The sequence below is a fragment of the Oncorhynchus keta genome, chromosome 2, assembly GCF_023373465.1.
Source record: "Oncorhynchus keta strain PuntledgeMale-10-30-2019 chromosome 2, Oket_V2, whole genome shotgun sequence".
Lineage (NCBI taxonomy): Eukaryota > Metazoa > Chordata > Actinopteri > Salmoniformes > Salmonidae > Oncorhynchus > Oncorhynchus keta.
In genome coordinates this window covers 64,459,130-64,483,033 of record NC_068422.1, presented here as the reverse complement: position 1 = coordinate 64,483,033, position 23,904 = coordinate 64,459,130, and the positions used below count along the sequence as shown (strand labels likewise).

The window sequence follows — 23,904 nt, the reverse complement described above, 5'->3', positions numbered from 1 at the left end:
CGGTCCATTCTCTCCATCACTTGATCCATCGCGGATCCGATCCGATGGAGGACGGTGGTGTGGTGGAGAACCCGTTCCTCCATCGATGGGAGAGGGTTGGCTGCTGCTCCTGCTGACTCCATTCAATTTGTGGTGCGGGATTCTGTAATGCCCCGGGTGTCGTGGGTGTGGAGTCAAACGCAGGAGACAGAGAGTGCAATGCTGTGCTTCTTTAATAGCACCAACGCACCACAGGGTGCTCACAATAGTAACGGCCCCAAACACAGGGAATGAAAATGTACAACGGAAAAATGCACGACCAGGCACTAACACGTACCTCTACAACAGAGCCGAAGGTTACACTGAATAATCCCGCACAACAACCAGGCGGGCCGGCTGTCTAATAAAGACAAACTAATCATTCATAAACAGGTGCTACCAATAAACATACAAGGAGGGGGAGGAAAGACAATCAGTGGCAGCAAATAGGCCGGTGACGACGACCGCCGAGCGCCACCCGCCCGGGAAGGGAAACCACCCTCGGTCGGACTCGTGACACCCATGCTAGATTACAGAGACATAATTTATAGATCAGCAGGTGAGGGTGCTCTCTCAAGCGGCTAGATGTTATTTACCATTCGGCCATCAGATTTGCCACCAATGCTCCTTATAGGACACATCACTGTACTCTATACTCCTCTGTAAACTGGTCATCTCTGTAAACTTGTCTCAAGACCCACTGGTTGATGCTTATTTATAAAACCCTCTTAGGCCTCACTCCCCCCTATTTGAGATATCTACTGCAGCCCTCATCCTCCACATACAACAGCCGTTCTGCCAGTCACATTCTGTTAAAGGTCTTAAATGTCCCCAAAGGACAAACATCCCTGGGTCTTTTCAGTTCACTGCAGCTGGCGACTGGATCTAGCTGCAACAAACACTCAAACTGGACAGTTTTATCTCAATCTCTTCATTCAAAGACTCAATCATGGACACTCTTACTGACAGTTGTGGCTGCTTTGCGTGATGTATTGTTGTCTCTACCTTCTTCCCCTTTGTACTGTTGTCTGTGCCCAATAATATTTGTACCATGTTTTGTGCTGCTACCATGTTGTGTTGCTACCATGCTGTGTTGTCATGTGTTGCCGCCTTGCTATGTTGTTGTCTTATAGGTCTCTCTTCGTGTAGTGTTGTGTTGTCTCTCTTGTCGTGATGTGTGTTTTGTCCTATATTTATATTTATTCACTTTTTAAAATCCCAGGCCCTCGTCTGCGCAGGAGGCCTTTTGCCTTTTGGTAGGCCGTCATTGTAAATAAGAATGTATTCTTAACTGACTTGACAAGTTAAATCCATTTTAAAAAATAAATAAAGTTGTGTTGATGTATTTTCTTCTCTATCATTCCAATGTATTTATTGGGAAAGTGCTTTGAGAGAATGATTTCATTGAAGTGTATGCTGTTTATGATTATCAACCTTCATTAATATGTGATCTCAAGTTGCTGAACTGACTGTTGCATAATTAGCCAGTGACAAACCAAAGGATTTAGTTTCCTGCATACCATGAGGTTTCTCTATGATTGCTCTGGTAAAGCAGAATGAAATCTCAACTGTACTGATAATAAGGCACACACATTTAAAAGAAATGATACTGTCAATATTCTGTTTCAAATTAGTTACTGTATTGTTTAACAAGAAGAAAGCCCATGTACCATCAAAGTGAGTTTTTGCGATCTTGTTGACATAGTGCAAGAAAACGTAAACTGTGACTTAGGTTTTTCTGAATGTTAGGATAAATCCCACATAATACATGTTGAGACAAAGCATTCTTATGTGATAGACCTTTTCACACAGCCTCGTCTTTATTAGTTTGACAATCTATCCCTTGCTTTTCCACAGTCTAACCAACTATGATTAGTGTGTTGCAATCTGGTCATGTTTTTTACATTTGAAATAATATCACTTCTGCAGAAAGTGTCTCACTGTGAGCAGTAGGTTCTCAAATACACTCACATTTGACCATTTCCTTATGATTGGGAAACAGACATCCTCTTTTCTAGTAACTTTCTGGGGAATGGCAGAATGAGTCTTAGAGATGTTGTAACAATGAAATCCGTATCAGAGAAATGTCACCATCTAGGATTTGTTTCTGATTCTAACTTAAATTATTTTAATATATTAATTTACCTAACATTAACCCCTCAAACACCCCCCCCCCCCCAAAAAAAAAATGACTATAAAGGAAATATGCTTTTAAGCTTTATTGTGTTATTCTTGATGATTTTTCTTAAATTGTATGTTGTATGTTAACAAATTGAATCAACCACTAATAAAAGTGCTGTATTCATTACATGCTGTGTTTACAATAGCCTACTTGTATTCATCCTGTTTTGAAATGACACAGCCTACAGTATACTCTATGTCGAAATTTGAATAAGAAATCAACTTCCTGCATGTATAAATATGTCCAACCCCCTCTCTATTTGTGGGGATGATATGAAATCAGGAAACATCAACACACAGGCAAAGATCGACAAAGAAGACAGACCATTAACCCATCGGCGGTCACAGACTGAAAAAGGGAGAGCGTGATGAAGATCCGTGATTTAATTCTCATATTTATATGCATCCCTGCAACCCTGAGTACCAATGGTAAGCTCCTGTTTTGTTTCTATGTGTTGATCAAGTGTTGAAATGGATGGCATGTGTGGATGAGTATAGGTCAAGGTTATGTAAACATGTTTGGACATTCATGGACATCAGTGAAAATGAGTTGACCAGTTAAATATTCAAGTCTGGGGTGGACAACCCTGGCCTGGAGAGCTGTCATAATCAAATAAGATACCTAATCAAGGTCTGTTAAATATACATGATTCATTCAACCAGGTGTGTCTCAACTGAGCTGAAAAAAAGCTTGCACTCCTTGCGGCTCTTGAGGTCCAGGGTTTGCCACCCCTGATTGAAATGGTCCCCACTAAGTTTTTGTCACCCGCAATGGCTTTAGTGCTAGAGTGCCTACAGTAGTTTTTCATCTGGTTGTTTTGATGTGGTTGTCTTGAAATGAAGCATTGGTACCTTGTATGGATTTTAGTCGTTTTCAGAGTGATACATGCACCATAATGGCTAACCTTATCGATAACGTTTCCAGACCATCTTCCAGACTGTAAAGATGCTCTTGAAGATTGCCTTCACCAAGAAGTGCCATGGACCAGGTACTCCAATAAAAGCCCTGCACCTATCATCCCCCATTGTAAGGGGATTTTAACGTGCCATGGATATTACAAGGAAAGTCAGTACCTGTTTATCATTTTAGCTACACAGTTAAACATCTAGCTAGTCCATATGGGAATGTCCATTAGGGTAACATTTTTGTTATTTAGAGCTCTGATCCAGAGCAACTTACACTAGTGAGGGCATACAGATTTGTACTTTTACATACTGGTGGTCCCCTGTGGGAAACAAACCCACAACCCTGGCGTTACAAGCACCATGCTCTACCAACTGAGCCACACAGGATTTGATAGCCATGTATTAGATTGATTAAGTTGAATATAAGAAAGGGGTCAAATCGTGTAAGATGATTTGTGTTTTTGGTAGGTGTTATGAGGATAGAATTACAAGATGCATTCAAAAGGGCAGACTGCACATTCCAAACTTCTACAGATGGTCTGTCAACGCATCCAATCAGGTGAGATCATGAATCAATTGCTGTTGATCTCACAACCTTCTGGTTCAGTCATATATACAGGGGTGCAGCAACAAACACTTCAGATACAGCCTTATCTCTTTACTGTTGCATATTGCAATTTTTGCTATTTCCGATGGATGTGTTGCGCTCAAAATGTAAATGTACGTTAATAATTCCACCATAGGCAGAAGCGGGCACGGATTCTGGACACAGAGTGCACTTCCCTGCACATGCCCTCCAGAGAAGCAAGAGGAGCGACTCTCATACCACTGACTATGTGCACATTACTATGGCTGTACTCAACAGCTCTCTATTCAAGGTTGGTAACTGACTTATAGGCCATTCTTAGTTTTAGCTGAAACCAACCAATGGTAACGGACAAAATCGTATCACTGCTACCATATCAGGTATGCAATTTATCACTACAGTAAAACAATGAATATATGATTTAGTATCGTGAATTCGTTAAATACAGATGTTTCCCTTGAGGAAGGATTTTATGAAAGTAAAAGGCACATTTGACCTCTCTGAATGACATTTGCTCCTCTGTAACTGCTTTCTGTTGCACTTTCCTCCAATGTTGCCAACAGCTCGGTCTAGTTCGAGGCTATAGATCAGGGGAGGTCCTAAGGCAGTCTGTGCTGGCTGTGAGGGTGGGGGACCACAGTGTGAGTGACCTTGACCAGCCTGTCAGAATCGCCTTCAGAAACACAAATGTGGTGGGTGACTGGACAAACTGTGGAATGGAGGCCACTTGAACTTTAGACACTAATTGGATGAATAAGACTGTAACTGTGCATCTCTAAAACAAATATTAATCTAGTCTATACTTCAATGAAGTAACCATACATTTTACACACTGTGTGTTTTACATTGCCTTTGTTTCAGACTGAGAGAGGGACTTGTGTTTTCTGGAAGGACTCAGAAAATAATAATGGCGAAGGTCGGGTTATGGCTTGACTCATCTTTTAGTAGTTGAAACACTGCTGTGGACTACCATGTTATTTTCCTGTGTGTGTGTGTGTGTGTGTGTGTGTGTGTGTGTGTGTGTGTGTGTGTGTGTGTGTGTGTGTGTGTGTGTGTGTGTGTGTGTGTGTGTGTGTGTGTGTGACATTTGTGGCTTTTCTGTCTGCAGGGGATTGGAGCTCAGAGGGTTGTAACACCACCCTCATTCACGGAGAGTTTGTGTGCAGCTGCAACCATCTCAGCTTCTTTGCTGTGCTTGTGGTAAATACGTGCTACAGTTGTTTAAATAGATGATTACTTTAATTATTTGAATGACTCTATACAAAGCATAGCTGTGTAAGACATGCAAAGACTGATATAGAAGTCTTCAAAACACTCACTTTAAAGGGATACTTCACCCAAATGACAAAATGTCAGAATGATTTCCTTACTCTAAAAGCAGTCCTTCGACAAGGTATGACTGCAGTCCATGCTTTGATTGGTTAACCTGGCCATGTTTCCCAAATGCTAATGTTTTAGCATTTTTGGCATAAATCCAATGCAAGACAATGATACAGATATTATCATATTTTGCACTTCATGTCCAAATCATCTATAAGTAAGTTAATTGTGCTGTGCAATCAATAGTAGATACTTTCGGATAATTTGGACATGAAGTGCGAAAAATGATAATAGGTACCATTGACTTGAATTGGATTTGGACCACCAACGCCAAAACGTTAATTTGGGTGTACTATCACTTTAATAATGACATCATTTTTGTATGGTCAGTCCTAGCCGGTAACATACTCTTGATTCCTTGTGCTATTTTCCCACTGACAGAACTCAAAGTTGTCGGTAGACCCTGTGAATGCCGCCAACCTAGGCTACATCTCCTACATTGGTTCATCATTCTCTGTGGTTTTCACAACAGTAAGCCTTGTCATGTACACATGTCTTAGGTAAGCATTCTCTCTTCCTTAAAAATAAACAGAGTAGTTAAACCATCCACCATGCAGCTACACAATAGTAGATATTCATAAACGTATGTGTCAAAAATATCAAGCAATACAATTCAAAGTAGAGGTAAGCAAGAGAACTCACTTTAGCCCTTTTAATATGTCCACAGACTGATCAAAGAAATAGAGCATAAATGGTATACATTATATAAACATCTCTGTGGGCCTGAGCCTCTTGTTTTCTGTCCCCATAGGAAGAGGAGTTCTGAACAGTCAATAGGTATTCATGTGCATCTGACAGGAGCGCTCCTGTTTCTGCACCTCTCCTACCTCTTGAGCGAGTGGTGGGTGTGGCATGAGGCTGATGGGGCTGAGGGACGTGTCTGTCTGGCCTTTGGGTTGATGCTGCACTGGGCTCTCCTGTCTACCTTCACCTGGTTGGCCATTGAAGGATTCCATCTCTACATGCTGTTAGTCCGCGTCTTCAACGTCTATGTCAGGAAATACCTGCTCAAACTGAGCCTGTTTGGATGGGGTGAGATCACAAGTTCCACTCATGAGTCTTTTTTTATTTTCTTTGACAGTTGAGTGATATTCTGCACCATACAATGTATAGTCTAAAAGCAGTCTTTGATTCCAGGCATACCCACTGTGACTGTAGTGGCCTGTGGTTTCTCAGGAGTCTACGGAAGACATAGCTTCTACATGAAGGGGGCCAATAATGGCTCATCAACAGACATGTGAGGTTCAATTCACAGTATTTTGTGACAGAAAGTGAATATTTAAATAAATATATAGCCATGAAAACAAACAAAGGTTCAAATGGACTCTTGTCTAACTGCAGATGTTGGATAAGCAGTGCTACAGACAGCCCTGGAGTGGTAGTCAGCTACGTCACAGTGAGTGGATACTTGGGCCTTGTCTTCCTCTTCAACACAGCCATGCTAGGTGTGGTGGTGGTGAAACTTTGGGGGCAGAGAGGGAAGGGTAGAATGTGGAAGGACTGGGCCACGCTCCTGGGGCTCAGCTGTGTGCTAGGAGTACCATGGGGGCTGGCGTTCTGCACCTACGGCCCCCTTTCTCTCCCTGGACTGTACCTCTTCAGTATATTCAACTGCTTCCAGGGTCAGTATCCTATCACACACCCTCTCTAAGGAAAGATATACGTATGATTGACTGCTTTAAATCTGAGTGATCGCTGAGTGATTTGTGACTTTTCAATCCCTCCTACAGGTGTCTTCTTGTTCCTGTGGTTTCTTGCCCTTTTACATAAGGGCCACCCAGAGCGCTCCTCTGTGAAAGACTCTTCCAGTCAAAAGATGATGGAGACAAACCTCAACTGATATCTGCAACACATTCCAGCATACCTTTAGTAGTGTTTGCAGACCAAGTCCCATTTTACCCATGCATACAATGAGTTTAAACCAGATGTGAAAATCTAATTAATTTCTTCCCGGTACAGACCTCTTATACCGAGAAATAAAATGTATGACCTTTTATTATGGCATAAACACAACCAGTCATGATGTTTTCATCTGATTGTTAAACAAGGGCTCCTTTACTAGGCTACTCGCGCACGTTCACTCACTCGCAATGGAATGGAAAGAGACAGCTGTTACACAAAACACCAAAAAGTGTCATGACATTTGGCATTTGGCATTAGGCCAGAATGTATGCATCCACTGCTGTCTGCGTGTATCTCGGTGTCGGCCACTCATCTCTGCCTTGGCATAATTTCAGTGTTTCTTTTCGTCGAAACACATGACATTTTGGAACATATGCCTGCCACCTGTTTTCATGTCCATTTGCAAAATGCTCCTGACTCTGACATGCGGTAATGATAAAACATAGTTATAATAGGCCACAGTTTTTTTGGACATTTTGATTTAAATGATTGTGATAGGCTCATATTTTACCGGTACAGCGTACCCCCACCATTTATTTTGTGGACGCCAGACCGTACCACTTTACTTTCACCCCTGGTGTAAACATGACATTTATGATATGACACATAAAGTGTGACACATGGAGCAAATAGCCAATAGCACACAGCCTATCTACTGGATAAAATGGTGTTGTGGTGTTAATCAGATAATTGAATATATAATTGAATGTTTTCTTATTGTTTCATTAAAATAATTTACCAACAATATCTAACCTATGATTCAGCCTTTTCCCCAACGGTTTAATGATACATAGAATGTCACTTTGAATTTTAATGTAATGTAATTTATTGTAGCAAGAGCATGGTGAACGGAGAGATGTGGTTATGGACAGCAAGGAAGAAGGAGAAGAGGTGAGTATAGTGGAAAGATGTGTGTTGAGGAAGAATGGCGCCAAGTATAAACCATATTCTGCTGTCTCTGATGGCTCAGAAATTGAACCTGACACGAGTGAGAATGAATTACCTGTAGTGGCAGGTGTGTTGAAGACCTCTGAGCCCGGGCCTCGCCCCGATGGTCATGCAAAGGATGATTCTAGTCCAGTGGGAGTGACATTTCTGTATTTATTCTGTCCAGAGAGAGTGGGTGCTTCTTTTATTATTATTTTTTATTTCACCTTTATTTAACTAGGCATGCTTGTTGAGAACAAGTTCTCATTTACAACTGCGACCTGGCCAAGATAAAGCAAAGCAGTGCGACACAAACAACAACACAGAGTTACACATGGTATAAACAAACATACAGTGAATAATACAAGAAAAAGTATATATACAGTGTGTGCAAATGAGGTAGGATGAGGGAGGTAAGGCAATAAATAGGCCCTAGTGGCAAAATAATTACAATATAGAAATTAAACACTGGAGTGATATATGTGCAGAAGATGAGTGTGCAAGTAGAGATACTGGGGTGCAAAGGAGCAAAATAAATCAAATAAATAACAGTATGGGGATGAGGTAGGTGGATGGGCTATTTACAGATGGGCTATGTACAGGTGCAGTGATCTGTGCGCTGCTCTGACAGCTGGTGCTTAATGCTAGTGAGGGAAATATGAGTCTCCAGCTTCAGTGATTTTTGCAGTTCGTTCCAGTCATTGACAGCAGAGAACTGGAAGGAAAGGCAGCCGAAGGAGGAATTGGCGTTGGGGGTGACTAGTGAAATATACCTGCTGGAGTGCTTGCTACAGGTGGGTGCTGCTATGGTGACCAGTGAGCTGAGATAGGGCGGGGCTTTACCTAGCAAAGACTTATAGCCTACTGTAGCATACCATGTTATATAATAAATATGTTGCTGGAGTCATTGCAAATTAATTTGTGCCACTTGTGTAGCCTACCTGGAGCTGACAAACAGATTGAATCAGTGGTGAAAAAAGTAAGTCACCCAAATGTCATACTTGAGTAAAAGTAAAGATAGAAAAATTATACTCCAGTCTAGTAGGTGGCGGTAATGCAACATGTATTGGATGCCAACCGCCGTTCAACCTCATAGAAGAAGATACAATAGTGGAAAAATAAGAAGAACCCTGCCTCCTCTTTCACAAGTGCGACTATAGCTAGCTAGTTACGGTAGCGACAGTTGGAGCAGTAGCCATGGATCCAAGCACCACTATTCTCCGGGTGAAAAGAAAGCGAGGAACTGACCCTGCCGATGCTTTGCTGCTTGCCTGTAAACGTATTCGACCAGAGACCACATCCCAGACCGCTGGGGAATCTGTGCCTGAGCCCGATGATACAGAGGTTGAGAATTCGGTCTTCAAACTCGTGGCGACCGTAGCATCACAGGTATGGGCCGCTGTCAAACCACGGTGTCTCGTGGGCGCTGGACACAGTCGGCTGGTGCTGCGCAAGACACTAGAGTCTGCTGTTTAGCTAACTAACTATGGTTATCTTATCAGCTGGTTAACGAACGTTATGTTTATTACTAGTTCGCTATCTAAATGAGATTTTCTCTCTAGCTCAAGTCATCCTTACTCAGCAAACTGGCTAGCTCGCTTTGTGTTGATTAGCAAGCTAGCCAACGTTAGCTGGCTAACAACACAGATAGCTATCGTTAACAAGCTAGCTAGCCAGCCAGCCTACGTTCTAGATAACGTTAACTTCACAGCACCATTATCTGGTGTACCTGCCTTTTTGTATTCATGCCATTTCAAGAGCATGGGACAATATTAATTTGTATAGCTATCCAGCTATGAGGAAATAATCCTTCGCAACACCTGTTGTTTGGGTGGAAAATAACTTTTGTTCGCAGATTACTTGTGTGGTCATGGTCCTGAAAGTCAGACGGTCATAGCTAGGTAGCGAGTTTCTATGACCTACTTCTTCTACATTGTTTTATTTTCAATCTTAATGTGTTCTTAGCACTCAAACAGTTCTGTTAGCTAAGTTAATTTAGTGAATCTTTAATGTAATGCACTGCCAGTCTTATTAGTCTCTCAACCCTCTTTGTTAGGATAACTGTTTCCCAACTTTGTCACTATTCTCAGGATGCCCCGGTCCAGACACATGTTCGTGAAGCACTGACCCGCCCCCGCATGGCCCACGCCCTGCGCCCCTCTGCAGGCAGCTCCCAGAGGATTGCGGGAGATCTAAGGAGCGCTAAGTGGAGCACCAGGCGGGATGAGCGATACAGGATCCTCTCCAGCCATCGAGCAGGGCTGCCTGCAGAACAGTCCCCCTCAATGCAGCCAGAGCCCACAGAGGAGGAGCCAGGCAAAAATGTCTGGAGCCTGGGTGAAGTTCAGGTGTTTGACATTATCCAGGAAGATGGGGACCAGGGCAAAGCTTCTAGCAAGGTAAGTGTGAGCCGGGCTCCCTAATGTTTAGCTAGAGCTGGGGAAACGTTCTTAAAACCAGGATATCCTATGTAAACGTATCAGTGCCAACAGTTACCATATGATGAATTCAGTTGATCCAGATTGTAGCCTACCTGCCACTGACATACAGGCCTAATATGTGGATGGCTTGAATATGATGCTTATTGTGTGACTGCACTCTGTGTTTCCCAGTTGCTGACCCCTGACCCAGAGACTATCCTGTGTAACTCGATGAAGATGATCCGTGAGAAGCTGAGTGTGTCTGGAGAGGGTGTGGGTGTTGAACATCGTGAACGGGAGGATGACTACGTGTATGACCTTTACTACCAGGAAACAGTCACAGCAGGCTGGATCCAGGACATCCTGTCCGTCAGGCCCTACTCAGACGAGGGAGAGTTGGTAAGGATCAGAACACAATACTCAAATGCAATGCATATTCATGATACAAGTATGACCATTCACAGCCATGCAGATAACTTAGCCTAACACATAGACCAATCTCAATTGTACCCTCCTAATTGGTTTGGTGAACCGCTGTGGTATCTGACTAATCTCGTCTTCCAGCCGACTCTTTCTCTTTCAAACTGTCTGGTTTCACAGTGCCTCAGAAAGGGACTTGAATGGAGCCTATGGCAGGATTGGGAATAAGTCCAGCTGGATTTCATTAGCTGATCTGTCAAAATTCAAAAGTCACTCGCACATCTGAGCAATGTCTTTGCAGGTGCATGGCAACAGTTGAACAAGATGAAGGAAACCGCACACCGCTCTTGGTAGTATCACTGATATTTAATAAGCGTATCGGCCTCGCGGCCTTCATCAGAGCTTTTAGCTGATCTGTCACCATCTAGCAGAACCCCAATGTAGAGGGGAGGTTCTGAGGGATTTCAAAGCGCAAGCAGTAAAAGTGATTTTTAGCCTAAACAAGGAAGGGAAATGGGAAAGTTTTCAAACTGTGCCCAAACTCAGACTCAATTGGGTTTTCCCAAAACTATGGTTGTGGTTATAACTTTTTACAAATTCTAATAGAGCTGTAGCAGGCTCTCTCTCGCCTCGATTTTAACCCATGCCACTTTCAAATGCAAGGCCCACTTTGTTGCACTGTTTCCAGGCTCTATATGCGGTAGCAATTGAGCCTGGGATGAGGTTAGTATCTGAATGACATAAAATGGTGCAGGAGGGATAACCTCGATGTCTTGGTTTTCCAGGTGCCTGACTTGGTTGTGAATGAGGAAGAAGTGTATGAGGACGAGGATGATGAGAATGAAGAGGGGAACTGGAGGAATGACTACCCAGAGGAAGACGGTGAGGATGGCAGCGACAGAGAGGAGCGCTATGGAGGTAGGCTAGTACTTTTTATTTTTTTCATTGTACAAACTTCACAAAAGCTTAATGCAATGATTATCATAGCTCCCGTATTCAGGATAGTTGTGTTACTAGTTTCTCTCCGGAACCTCATTTTGCCATTCTCATGCTGAAGGATACTGGGAAGAGGAGCACTCGTACAGTCGTAGATCCTGGGACCAGTACCAGAGCGAGGTGATTCAAGAATTGGATGATGACGATGGAGACAAGGATGACTCCGACTGATCTCCAACTTTGAGTATTGGTGGATGTTTGAGTGTCCTTTTTTACTGTGCAAGTGTTGGTGTGAGATGTGTCGCACAACCGTGGTATACTTTGTGTGCTTCTTGTTAAACTTGTATGTTGAGATGGTTTGGACTGCGTGTTTGCCTTTTGTGCATGTTAGTATGTACATGTTAGCGTATGGTAGTGAATCATTGTGTGTTAATGTTTGGGTCTACATTCCCTGTCACATGGAGATTGTACTGTTGATGTGTGAGTGACGTTTGAAAGATTAACTCTGAATCCCTTTTGTAAATATGTAGATGTGTATAAAATAAAGCTTTCAAAATAAATGTGCATTTATTGCTGTGATGAATTAAAATATACTGCAGACTGGTTAAGAAGTTTTATTGCTAAAACTACACAAATTAGATAACCATCAAATCTCCCATGGGGCATTTTGTGAAGTTAGTTGGCTCAGTCATGTTTACCAGCAGTCAATCACCAGAAAAAAAATATACTGAAGTTCAGTGGCTTCATTGAGTATTGGCCCAGGAGATCCTTTTCATGTGTTTAATTCACTGTTGCTGCCCCAATAAGCCCATCAAGTGATCCCAAACTGTTGGTAAAGCTGACATGACCTCATGAGTAACCCTCCAAAGACCATGTTGACATTTGCCATTGCTGAGATTGCATGGCATTTAGTTGGGGCTGTTGCACATTTTCCAAAGCAATAACAGAAGGATGTCTGAGTGGGATTGGTTTTTCAGATTAATGAATATTGTATAATTTCACAGAGGCCCAGCCCCATTACAGAAAATGTGTGCGTATGGACAAATACTGTGGATAGTTTACATTGAATACTACATTAACCTTGAGGTCAATCAGCACGTGATAACTGAAGTTTTCCAGAGGGCTGGAAAAAACACTGAACTTAAGGACAGTAGTAGAGCTGTGGTGAACCACATGGCAGCAGATGGAGTCATTTGTTCCCCTTTTCCAAAAATCATCCATAACTCAAAAGCTCCACGAAAACAGACCTTAGCATCACTTAAGAAATACATTTTAATATTTATAAAAATCAGTCTGTTTGCATGTCCCTTTGGCATATGCAGTGTACAAAACATTAGGAATGACTTCCTGATTGAGTTGCACCCCCCTTTGGCCCTCAGAACAGCCTCAAGATGTTGAAAGCATTCCACAGGGATGCTGGCCCGTGTTGACTCCAATGCTTCTCACAGCTGTGTCAAGTTGGATGGATGTCGTTTGGGTGGTGGACCATTCTTGATATACACGGGAAACTGTTGAGCGTGAAAAATCCAGTAGAGTTGCAGTTCTTGACACACTCAAACCGGTGCGCAGGACAGCTACTACCCTACCCCATTCAAGGGCATTTAAATATTTTGTCTTGCCCATTCACCCTCTAAATGGCACACATCCACAATCCATGTCTCAAGGCTTAAAAATCCTTCTTTAGCCCCCACCCCCCACACACACACACACACACACACTGATTGAAGTGGATTTCACCTAGTCAGTCTGTCATGGAAACAGCAGGTGTTCCTAATGTTTTTGACAGGCACTGCACATTCAAATTCTAAAAATGAAAGTGTCTAACCTCTCTAGGTAATTCCATCACAAGATACGAGATGTATAGCCATACATGGATCTCCAGCCCCTGAGAAGGGAGAGACCTCCACAGGCTCTGATGTGGATCTCACCCCCTCAGCTCATACACCAGGCAGGGGACAATGCTATGTCAGGAGATGGGGAGAAGTGAAACTATGAGTAGTATAATGACATAAGGAGGAGGGGATGTCCTAGAGTACTGGTCAGATGACCATGGCTTTCCTTGGGATCTGTCCTGGCCCAATGCTTAACTTCACATGAACCATCAGGCACCAGGTTGGCGACAGTGAAAAGCAACTGGAGTCCCACACTGTCACCTCTCTATACCTGTCTGTGTGTGTAAACGTGTGTATAGTGTCCCAACTTGTAAACTACAGACTAATGTAGTAGTGAGACATTCAGGTAAAATGTATAAATATTTCCTTGTTTTTGCAAAAGAGATGAATTTCCATGAGTTGGTCCCATATGTCTGTTTGTGAATTGCAAAGGGTGGTGGGTAACAATGGTGAGAACTTTGTGGCATGGTTGGGAGTGAGGTTTACTTACTGATGTCCATCTCAGTGAGCACACAGAAACAGGTGAGCTGGGTGAAGCGTGTGAAAGAACCTGGCACAAGAGAAGAGTTAAGAGCAATCGTAAATTACTAAAAGAAAATACTAATTCCAACATCTCTCAATGGAATTATTTTAAACTATTATACAAGACAGGAATATAAAGCAGTTCTTATTTGAAAACAGGCTGAGGAAAGGGTCTTATTTAGAGAGGGAAACTCACATAGTAACTTCGTAATGTAGGGTGGGCGTTTGGACTCGGGCAGGTGGATGCCCAGGAAGTAGATTGGCACTCCTGAGATGGCAATGGCGATGCCAATGAGAGAGTTGATGGTGTCACTGTAGAGTGGCACTGTCACGAGGAACACAGTGCAACAACAGAAGATGATGGGGTACAACAGGGTCAACTGCACACAGGAACACAAGGACAGACATGGAAGGAAGAAGAAAATAACATTTATTGTTGCCTTACATGTAACTACTTATCTTTAGTCTATTCATTGGTAAAGTATGAACATACTGGTTCACGGGTGAGACAGTCAAGTTATCTCATCTCACCTTGAGTGGTCTGGGTCTGTCTGGTTCCTTCCAGCGCAGGTAGATCTGCCCGGCGATAGACAGACCCATAAAGAACCAGTAGCTGAAGCTATAGTAGTTGATCAGCTGGAAGACATCCTCTACAGTCAGGTATACCAAGGCCATGGCACACTGTGGGCACAAAAAAAAGCCACTGGTCAACAGAGGCAGAATGTATGACTCGCCAACAGGGGGAGACATGGCTCATCAGCATCATCCACACCAGAGTCAGGAAGCTGCACTGGGCATGTCCATCCACCAGGTGTCAGCACTGACAGCAGGATTGCATTGATGTGGACAGTGGAGATGAATCTACTTAGTTTGTTTGGCATAGAAGTTGATGACATTGTTCTAAGGTTTGTGATTAAAGTGATGTAAGGAAAGGGGGTGCTTACGTTGAAGAGCAGAGCAGGGACAGGTGTATACCTCTCTGCATGAATCATTGATAAGGCGTCCGGGAGGTGACCTTCACGAGCACCCACGAAGAACAGCCTGCCAACGGCAGAGGTATCACTTAGAGATCGTGCTGAGCGATTAGTGCTTTGTTTGGTCAGTTCAGTTTCGGTTACATTATTTAATGCACTATGCATTATGTGGGTTGAACAACACAGAATTTTAAAAATCATAAAAGTCCCATGATGGTAGTGTCTGCCCATTACTGTTTATCACTTATTAATCATCAGTTATTCACATGATTTTACTTAAATGAAGTATTTCAGTTGTTGTATAAATTACATTTGATGACTTTATTATTTAATTCCAATTCATCACCTCATCTCTATAGAGCTCCTGCCTATGTTGTCTGACAAAATCACATTTTCTTATATTTAACCTTTATTTAACTAGGTAAGACAGTTAAGAAGAAATTCTTATTTACAATGACGACCTACCCCAGCCAAACCTAGACGACGCTGGGCTGCCCTATGGGACTCCCAATCACAGCCAGATGCGATACAGCCTGGATTCGAACCATGGCCTGTAGTGATGCCTCTTGCACTGAGACGGAGTGCCTTAGGCCACTGCGCCACTCGGGAGCCCAAACTATTTCAATAGTTCTTCAAAGTAAATAAGGCATACTTTTATGACTGCTGAATACCAACTGTCCATCACGTAGATCATGTATTTTCAGATAGAGATACCTCACGAAGCAACTGCTCTCTATCCCTCTCAATCTCTTCTGTCTCTTCTCTCCCTCTCCGTGGCTGACCCACACAAACCAGACAAATAGCCGTGCAATGGATTATGGTCAATGTAGTTAATAATCACGTTTTCTGCACTAAACTACGTAGAAAATTGGCCTATTGGTAAATATGTGGCATACAGCATATACTATATATACAAAAGTATGTGGACACGCCTTCAAATTAGTGGAATTGTCCATTTCAGCCACATCCTTTGCTCATAGGTGTTTAAAATCAGGCACACAGTCATGCAATCTCCATAGACAAACATTGGCAGTAGAATGGCCTTACTGGAGAGCTCAGTAACTTTCAAATTGGCACAGTCATAGGATGCCATCTTTCCAACAAGTAAATTAGTAAAATCTCTGCCATGCTAGAGCTGCCCCGGTCAACTGTAAGTGGTGTTATTGTGAAGTGGAAAAGTCTCAGCCGTGAAGTGGTAAGCCACACAAGCTCACAGAACGGGACCACGAGTGCTGAAGAGTTCCACACTGCCTCGAAGCAACATCAGCAAAAATAACTATTCGTCGGGAGCTTCATGAAATGGGTTTCCATGGCCGAGCAGACGCACACAAGCCTAAGATCACCATGCACAATGCCAAGTGTTGGCTGTAGTGGTGTAAAGCTCGCCGCCATTGGACTCTGGAGCAGCGGAAACGCGTTCTCTGACAGTCCAACGGACAAATCTGGGTTTGGCAGATGCCAGGAGAACACTACCTACCCGAATGCATAGTGGCAACTGTAAAGTTTGGTGGAGGAGGAATTAATGGTCTGGGTCTTTCATGGTTTGGGCTAGGTCCCTTAGTTCAGTGAAGGAAAATCTTAACGCTACAGCATACAATGACATTCTAGACGATTCTGTGCTTCCAATTTTGTTGCAACAGTTTGGGGAAGGCCCGTTCCAGCATGACAATGCCCCCGTGCACAAAGCGAGGTCCATACAGAAATGGTTTGTCGAGATCGGTGTTGAAGAACTTGACTGGCCTGCACACAGCCCTGACCTCAACCTCACCCAACACCTTTGGGACAAATTAAAACACTGACTGCGAGCCAGGGCTAATCGACCAACATCAGTGCCCAACCTCACTAATGCTCGTGGCTGAATGGGTATGAGTCCCCGCAGCAATGTTCCAACATCTAGTGGAAAGCCTTCCCAGAAGAGTGGAAGCTGTTATCGCAGCAAATGGGGGGACCAACTCCATATTAATGCCCATGATTTTGGAATGAGACGTTCGATGAGCAGGTGTCCACATACTTTTGGCAATTTAGTGCACCTCTGTAGCCATTACCAGAAAGTAACTCCAGATGGGTTTTTATTAAGGAACTTCACTATAAAAACCAGCGGAGCTCAACATAACCAGAGATATAACCAGATGGAACATGGAAATCGAGGCCTTAGACTATAAAGACTATGAAGTTTAGGGCATTGTATGGAGTGTATGTGTGTGTCACAGGGTTTACCTGGATGCGGCGATAATAGATGCGTTTAGCCCTCCGTAACAGGACAGAGCCACAGCGATGGGAATGGTCCAGCTCATCACTCCCAGAGTGTGGTCGGCAAACGTCTACAGAGAAGATTTAATTTAAATTTTAACACAGAATCTCAAAAACACACTTTTCCAGGGGGCACTTTTACACATTTATAAAGAAAGATCCATATCTAAATGGGAGTCTGTTGGACTGCAATTAAACATCCAGACTCTCACTGGGCCGGGCCAGCCGACAGTGTTGCCTGAGGGTGAGCAGACGCTTATAGAATCAAAAGCCAAACAGACCTAGGAACAGAACATCAACTCAATGTATACATAAATAAAAAGCAAAGGCATTAATCGGCTAGTAAAAACTTCAACATGTGGCATGTGGGTCGGTCGGCGCTGCATGCAATTGACCTCTCAAACTACATTCCCGGAAATCAGAGCAATAATCTGCTCTTCAACAGCTCTATTCCATGATATAAAAGTGAGAGCTCTTAATTCTGAACTCACCACAGCCACGGCATCACTGGCGAGGATGGCACTCATGTCCAGCACGGCGTAGTAAGCCACGTTAGTCATGATATATATGATCGTGACAATGGGCATGGAGATGGCAATAGACAGGGGCAGGTTCCTATGGAAACAGGGTAAGAGGTCAAACATTATCATTCATACAGTATACGTCTCTCTCTCTCTCTGCTTGGCATATACTCTTACCGGAGTTTACTTGCTTTAACCTACAATGCAACATGGTGGTAAGGTTACATGTCAATGGCGCTAATGTGTGAATGTACATACAGTAGGTTCTACTTTGGAATAACAGCCAGCTGCCAGCGATCACTATGGAACTCAATTATCTACCACTGCACTCACACATCCTTGTTACCAAAGCTTCCTCCAATTAGTAACAGAACCCAGTTACCGTTCTAGCACGGGAGCGGAGCAGTTTGTGCTTCAGCCGACCGCTCTGTTGGATTCGTTGTCATGCCAAACTGTCATGTACGACAAAGGAGTTGGCTGAAGCACAAGTAGATCTGTGGCCAGGCTAGTTAATGACTGACTATAGAGGCGGAAATCAAACAGGTCAATAACGGTATGTTTGGTATGTGTTTGTCAGGGTGTCATGAGTACCTCTCTGGGTCCTTGATCTCCTCGGTAACAAAGTTGAGTGTGTCCCAGCCCGAGTAGGAGAACAGGGCAGAGTACAGGGCCAAGGCAATGTCTCCTGGGTCTGTAGAAGAGCCCTGGAACGACGCTTCAAAGTTCACGGTGTATCCTGAGAGGATAATCACTAATTACAATAATTACTATACAACCTCTCATGCAAATGGGATAAAAATCTGATATGAAAATGAATCAACAGTCGTGTGTTGGCAGCAGTGTTAGTGTCACTGACCGTGGCATAGTTTCACTATGCCTGTGATGATGATGACGACGAGGGCGAGAACTTTGGCATAAGTGAAGACATCCTGCACCCTGGTGCCCCACTTCACGTAGGCCGAGTTGATGAACGTCAGCAAACCTAGGCCAACCGAAGACAATGTTCACACAACATCAGCAGACGAGTACTTAGCAGAAGACTGGTAAAGATCAAAGATCAGAGCCAAATTGTTTTACTGTACTGTGAGACTTTCAATCACACAGTACTCTTTCAATTAGTTACATGTTATGTGTTACAATTCACAGGTCACACGATGAGAGGACACGAAGCTTCTTAACTTTGAGAGTAGTTCTGCCTGCTCTATTGGGCTTCTGTCTGTACAGATGCACAGTCCAGTGAGTGCACGCACACACATGCATGAAAACAGATTTGGAATCAGTTAAAATGTACACCCTGTAATGCAGGAACAGTATGTATTATTTCTTGGCCCAAATGTTAGCATACCGGTCTGCTGAAGTAGCGAAGGGTTACTGAAAATGGGTATGAGGTAGGAAGGTACTGGAAAACCTAGAGAGCAAGTCCGACTGAGAGCAATTTGAGAGCATTTTTAGTGACTCAACTTAAATTAAACAGTCTGCTAATATTCTATTTTTACAGTGTCTGCATTTCAGAGAGTGTCCTTTGACACTTTGTTTGCCACATGTGAGAGAAGGATAAAGGAAAAAGTGAGGCAGAGAGGGCGTAAGCGCGTCATAAGTGTTTACTCACATATGCAGGCGGCTGCGATGAGGCGCGAGGCTGAGTAGGGTGGCTCACACGTGGGGAACAGCGGCTGCACCAGGTAGTTAGCGAACGTTATGGCGATGACCGCCTGACTGGTGGGCTCAATGATGAGCAGTGATGTCCACAAGCGAATAAAGGCAATGAATGGACCAAAGGACTCCAGGATATAGGCATAGCTGGCCCCGGACTTGGTGATGGTGGTGCCCAGCTCTGCGTAACACAGAGCGCCGACCACTGAGAATATTCCACCGATGGCCCAGATGACCAGCGACAGGCCGTAGGAGGCGCTGTAGATGAGCACGCCCTTGGGAGACACGAAGATGCCCGAGCCAATCATGTTGCCCACGATGAGGCTGACTCCGTTGAGCAGGGAGATGTCCTTCTTCATCTGCATGCTCTCTTTAGCCTGCTCGGGGGCCACGGCTGAGGTGCCGTCGGGGTGCGAGGAGCTGCCGTTCAGCTTCCTGGTCTCGTCCTGGTTCCCCATGCTGGGATTGTCTGTCTGGGGTCCTAGCTGGCTGGCTACGTCTGGGAAAAGGGTCCCCTCTGACTAGGTGCTATCTGCCCTAAGAGACTAGAGACAAGAAAGGAGAAGACAGAGAATTAGAGATTTGTAAGAGAGAAAGAAAACTAGCATGGCTAATGCCTCTGAAGCAAATCCCTCTACTCTCCTTCAAGCCCACTCACCGGTGCAGCGGAAACCTCTGCAGCTCTGGGAGGCCCCATCATTGCCCATCATCTCACACCCATGTCTAAACTGTATGAACGTTTTAAAGAAATAATTGACAATAACCCTCCTTTTTAATTTCCACATGTAGCAAGCAATTTTACAGTTGCATCGTCTATGACAATGTTTGACAGCGACGACATTGTGATGTCAGAAACAATGGTGTAGTATATTTGAATTTGACTGCAGGGCGACATGCCAAATGGCCTATTCCCTAATTGCCATATGCCTAGTACATTTCAATGCATATGTGGTAGTTAGACTATAACATAATGCAAGAGAACAACGTAGATTGTAGAAAGAGCAGAGAGCACCAACACAGCCCGAAATGTCAGATAGGCCTATATCATTGGTTGCTTGGGAAAAAGGGCCCTACACATAGGCTACTGTGAATACAAATGGCAGTAAATGTTACTTTCACAAGTTAAACTTTTAAACAAATGTGTTTTTTATTTCTTTTTTTATTTCACCTTTATTTAACCAGGTAGGCTAGTTGAGAACAAGTTCTCATTTACAACTGCGACCTGGCCAAGATAAAGCATAGCAGTGTGAACACACAACACAGAGTTACACATGGAGTAAACAATTAACAAGTCAATAACACAGTAGAAAAAAAAGAGAGTCTATATACATTGTGTGCAAAAGGCATGAGGAGGTAGGCGAATAATTACAATTTTGCAGATTAACACTGGAATGATAAATGATCAGATGGTCATGTACAGGTAGAGATACTGGTGTGCAAAAGAGCAGAAAAGTAAATAAATATAAACAGTATAGGGATGAGGTAGGTAAAATTGGGTGGGCTATTTACCGATAGACTATGTACAGCTGCAGCGATCGGTTAGCTGCTCAGATAGCAGAGGTAGGATGAGGTAGGATAAGAGAGGTAAGGTAAGGTAGGATGTGCAGAAGATGCATGTGCAAGTAGAGATACTGGGGTGCAAAGGAGCAAGATAAATAAATAAATACAGTATGGGGATGAGGTAGATTGGATGGGCTATTTACAGATGAGCTATGTACAGGTGCAGTGATGTGTGAGCTGCTCTGACAGCTGGCGCTTAAAGCTAGTGAGGGAGGTAAGAGTCTCCAGCTTCAGAGATGTATGCAGTTCGTTCCAGTCATTGGCAGCAGAGAACTGGAAGGAGAGGCGACCAAAGGAAGAATTGGCTTTGGGGGTAACCAGTGAGATATACCTGCTGGAGCGCATGCTATGGTGGGTGCTATGGTGGGTGCTGCTATGGTGACCAGTGAGCAGAGACTTGTAGATGACCTGGAGCCTGGGGGTTGGCGACGAGTATGAAGCGAGAGCATACAGGTCACAGTGGTGGGTAGAATATGGGGCTTTGGTGAGAAAACGGATTGGCACTGTGATAGACTGCATCCAATTTGTTGAGTAGAGTGTTGGAGGCTATTTTGTAAATGACGTCGCCGAAGTCAAGGATCGGTAGGATGGTCAGTTTTACGATGGTATGTTTGGCAGCATGAGGGAAGGATGCTTTGTTGCGAAATAGGAAGCCAATTCTAGATTGGAGATGTTTAATGTGAGTCTGGAAGGAGAGTTTACAGTCTAACCAGACACCTAGGTATTTGTAGTTGTTCACATATTCTAAGTCAGAACCATTCAAAGTAGTGATGCTGGACGGACGGGCGGGCAGATCATTTGATGAGCAGGCATTTAGTTTAACTTGCATTTAAGAGCAGTTGGAGGCCACGGAAGGAGAGTTGTATGGCATTGAAGCTCATCTGGAGGTTAGTTAACACAGTGTCCAAAGAAGGGCCAGAGGTATACAGAACGGTGTCGTCTGAGTAGAGGTGGATCAAAGAATCACCAGCAGCAAGAGCGACATCACTGATGTATACAGAGAAGAGAGTCGGCCAGAGAATTGAACCCTGTGGCACTCCTATAGAGACTGCCAGAGGTCCGGACAACAGGCCCTCCGATTTGACATACTGAACTCTATCGGAGAAGTAGTTGGTGAACCAAGCGAGGCAATCATTTGAGAAACCAAGGCTGTTGAGTCTGCCAATAAGAATGTTGTAATTGACAGAGTAGAAAGCCTTAGCCAGGTCGATGAATACGGCTGCACAGTAATGTCTCTTATCGATGGAGGTTATGTGTAGCGCAAAACTTTACACATAGGTATGCACGGTACCTTTGACATCGGTTTTTAACATCAGCGTTAAACTAGACATCGACACCGATACCGATGTTGGCATTTTTAGCTAATATCGGCTGATTCCGAAATGTTCACCGATATATTGTGCATCCCTAGATGACAACCAATGAATTCTAAGTGGTTTAAATGGGCTTTCTCCATTCTGATTGTTTTATACTCAACCCCAAACTAGGACAAAACTGACAGTAAACTAGTCCAATTTGTCCAACTTTTCATTTATTTAGCACTGTATCATAGACTGTATTTTTTTTAAACAACGGTACGTGGATCCATACCAGTATACATTAAAATACTATATATTGCCCAGCCTTACCACCATACTCACAAGGTCTCTACACAAAGGAAAGTAATGACTTATGACTATGAGTCTTTTCAATTACCAGCCTTTCGTTTTCAGTAAAAGGATCATTCTGGGGTATGGCTTATCAAAATCTCTCAAACCAGGTAGACATAAATCATGTATCTGACCAATGTTCCCTCAAAAGAAATTAGGCCCTGAGCAAATTTCTGGTCTGCTGACCACAAACTTGAACATTGTGAAAATTTAGTGCAACTTCTGCCACGCATTTACTGTTAACACTGAGGATGGATCCACTTTAAGTGAGTTTTAACAGTAGACTGCTGTGGCTATTTGTTCATAACGTAGGCCTACCAACCATGAAACCACCAAAAACAATAGAGAAAAATGCATCCCATAACATTTTAACATGGAAATAGCTGTTCTATCATTCAGCCTACAGTAGCAGCAAATTATTACACAACCCCCAATGGATTTTGAGTAAGCACTGTGACAACCAACCCCGTTCTCCCCTACAGGGAAATCGAGGATTTGAATTTTTAACCTAAATTAGATTGATTTTGGTCTGTTTCCAAAACAATATTGACATTATGTTTACTGTAATGTTCAGTAAAACATACAGTAAAACCCTTTGCAAACGCAAGGGACCAGTCATTTTTCCCATCTTTTTTTCCAGGAAATAACAACGTCCTTTATCCTACATGGCAGGTAGGCTGTGAATCAGGCATTTACACCAACTAGTGAAATAAGTAGTAACCGCTCCATTTTGTATCGGCTATTTGTCTTACCTTGTTCTTGTTTTCCGTTTATCGCTCTTGACGACCTGCCAAGATGTGTGGCTGCGGCATCCCCACTGAGCACACAGCAGAGATCAATTATCATAGTCACGTTACAACGGCAATAAACGATCACACGAATGGACACGGTCTCTCAAATACAGTATATTGGAACACTTGTATGATTCACTATTTACTTAAAAAAAAAAATATATATATATATATATATACTTTGTGTTCACAGTGTATTCGTTTGATTTACAACTGCACTGGACCAATAAACAAAATGAAACCGATTTTTCACTTCAACGTAAAATAATTACCTGGAATCGATTATTCAGAATTCAAATTAAATTAATTTGGTTGGAGGTAAGGGAAGTGATTCTCGTTTACTGTGTAATTTCTCATCTGTGGAAATTTGCAGGTGCTTTCGGGGTGAAAAAAAAGCCATTCAACCACTTTTGAAG

The 23,904-nt window shown here is 43.2% G+C and overlaps 3 protein-coding genes across 6 annotated transcripts; 2 read left to right on the top strand and 1 right to left on the bottom strand.

The window, feature by feature from the left end:
- Positions 1–2,470: 2,470 nt before the first annotated feature.
- On the top strand, positions 2,471–7,718 carry LOC118358526 (adhesion G protein-coupled receptor G3-like). Its single transcript, XM_035736463.2, has 12 exons — positions 2,471–2,628; positions 3,125–3,188; positions 3,574–3,664; positions 3,849–3,983; positions 4,255–4,383; positions 4,553–4,607; positions 4,800–4,891; positions 5,453–5,571; positions 5,823–6,103; positions 6,209–6,308; positions 6,413–6,693; positions 6,802–7,718. The coding sequence occupies exons 1-12, from the start codon at positions 2,568–2,570 to the stop codon at positions 6,909–6,911; spliced, it is 1,518 nt and encodes a 505-aa protein (XP_035592356.1). The 5' UTR covers positions 2,471–2,567; the 3' UTR covers positions 6,912–7,718.
- A 1,307-nt stretch (positions 7,719–9,025) lies between these two features.
- On the top strand, positions 9,026–12,236 carry slc7a6os (solute carrier family 7 member 6 opposite strand). The gene is made up of 5 exons (XM_035736483.2): positions 9,026–9,289; positions 9,991–10,299; positions 10,513–10,719; positions 11,526–11,658; positions 11,798–12,236. Exons 1-5 carry the CDS (start codon positions 9,098–9,100, stop codon positions 11,905–11,907), a joined length of 951 nt encoding a protein of 316 aa, XP_035592376.1. The 5' UTR covers positions 9,026–9,097; the 3' UTR covers positions 11,908–12,236.
- Positions 12,237–12,275: 39 nt separating this feature from the next.
- Positions 12,276–23,894, bottom strand: LOC118358517 (Y+L amino acid transporter 2-like). 4 transcript variants are annotated; one of them, XM_052480478.1, is made up of 12 exons: positions 23,761–23,894; positions 23,450–23,514; positions 19,445–20,033; positions 18,692–18,817; positions 18,427–18,571; positions 17,806–17,929; positions 17,282–17,385; positions 15,035–15,131; positions 14,622–14,771; positions 14,287–14,470; positions 14,059–14,118; positions 12,276–13,184 (listed from the first exon to the last, which is right to left on the bottom strand). In XM_052480478.1, the coding sequence occupies exons 3-12, from the start codon at positions 19,944–19,946 to the stop codon at positions 13,063–13,065; spliced, it is 1,614 nt and encodes a 537-aa protein (XP_052336438.1). In that variant the 5' UTR covers positions 19,947–20,033; positions 23,450–23,514; positions 23,761–23,894; the 3' UTR covers positions 12,276–13,062. The 4 variants fall into 4 exon arrangements, 3 of the variants coding, with proteins under 3 accessions (XP_052336438.1, XP_035592339.1, XP_052336432.1); XR_004820475.2 differs by lacking the exon at positions 23,761–23,894 and adding an exon at positions 13,502–13,637 and having other exon boundaries at positions 13,058–13,184; positions 23,450–23,713; XM_035736446.2 differs by lacking the exon at positions 23,761–23,894 and having other exon boundaries at positions 12,276–13,637; positions 23,450–23,713.
- Positions 23,895–23,904: the final 10 nt, after the last annotated feature.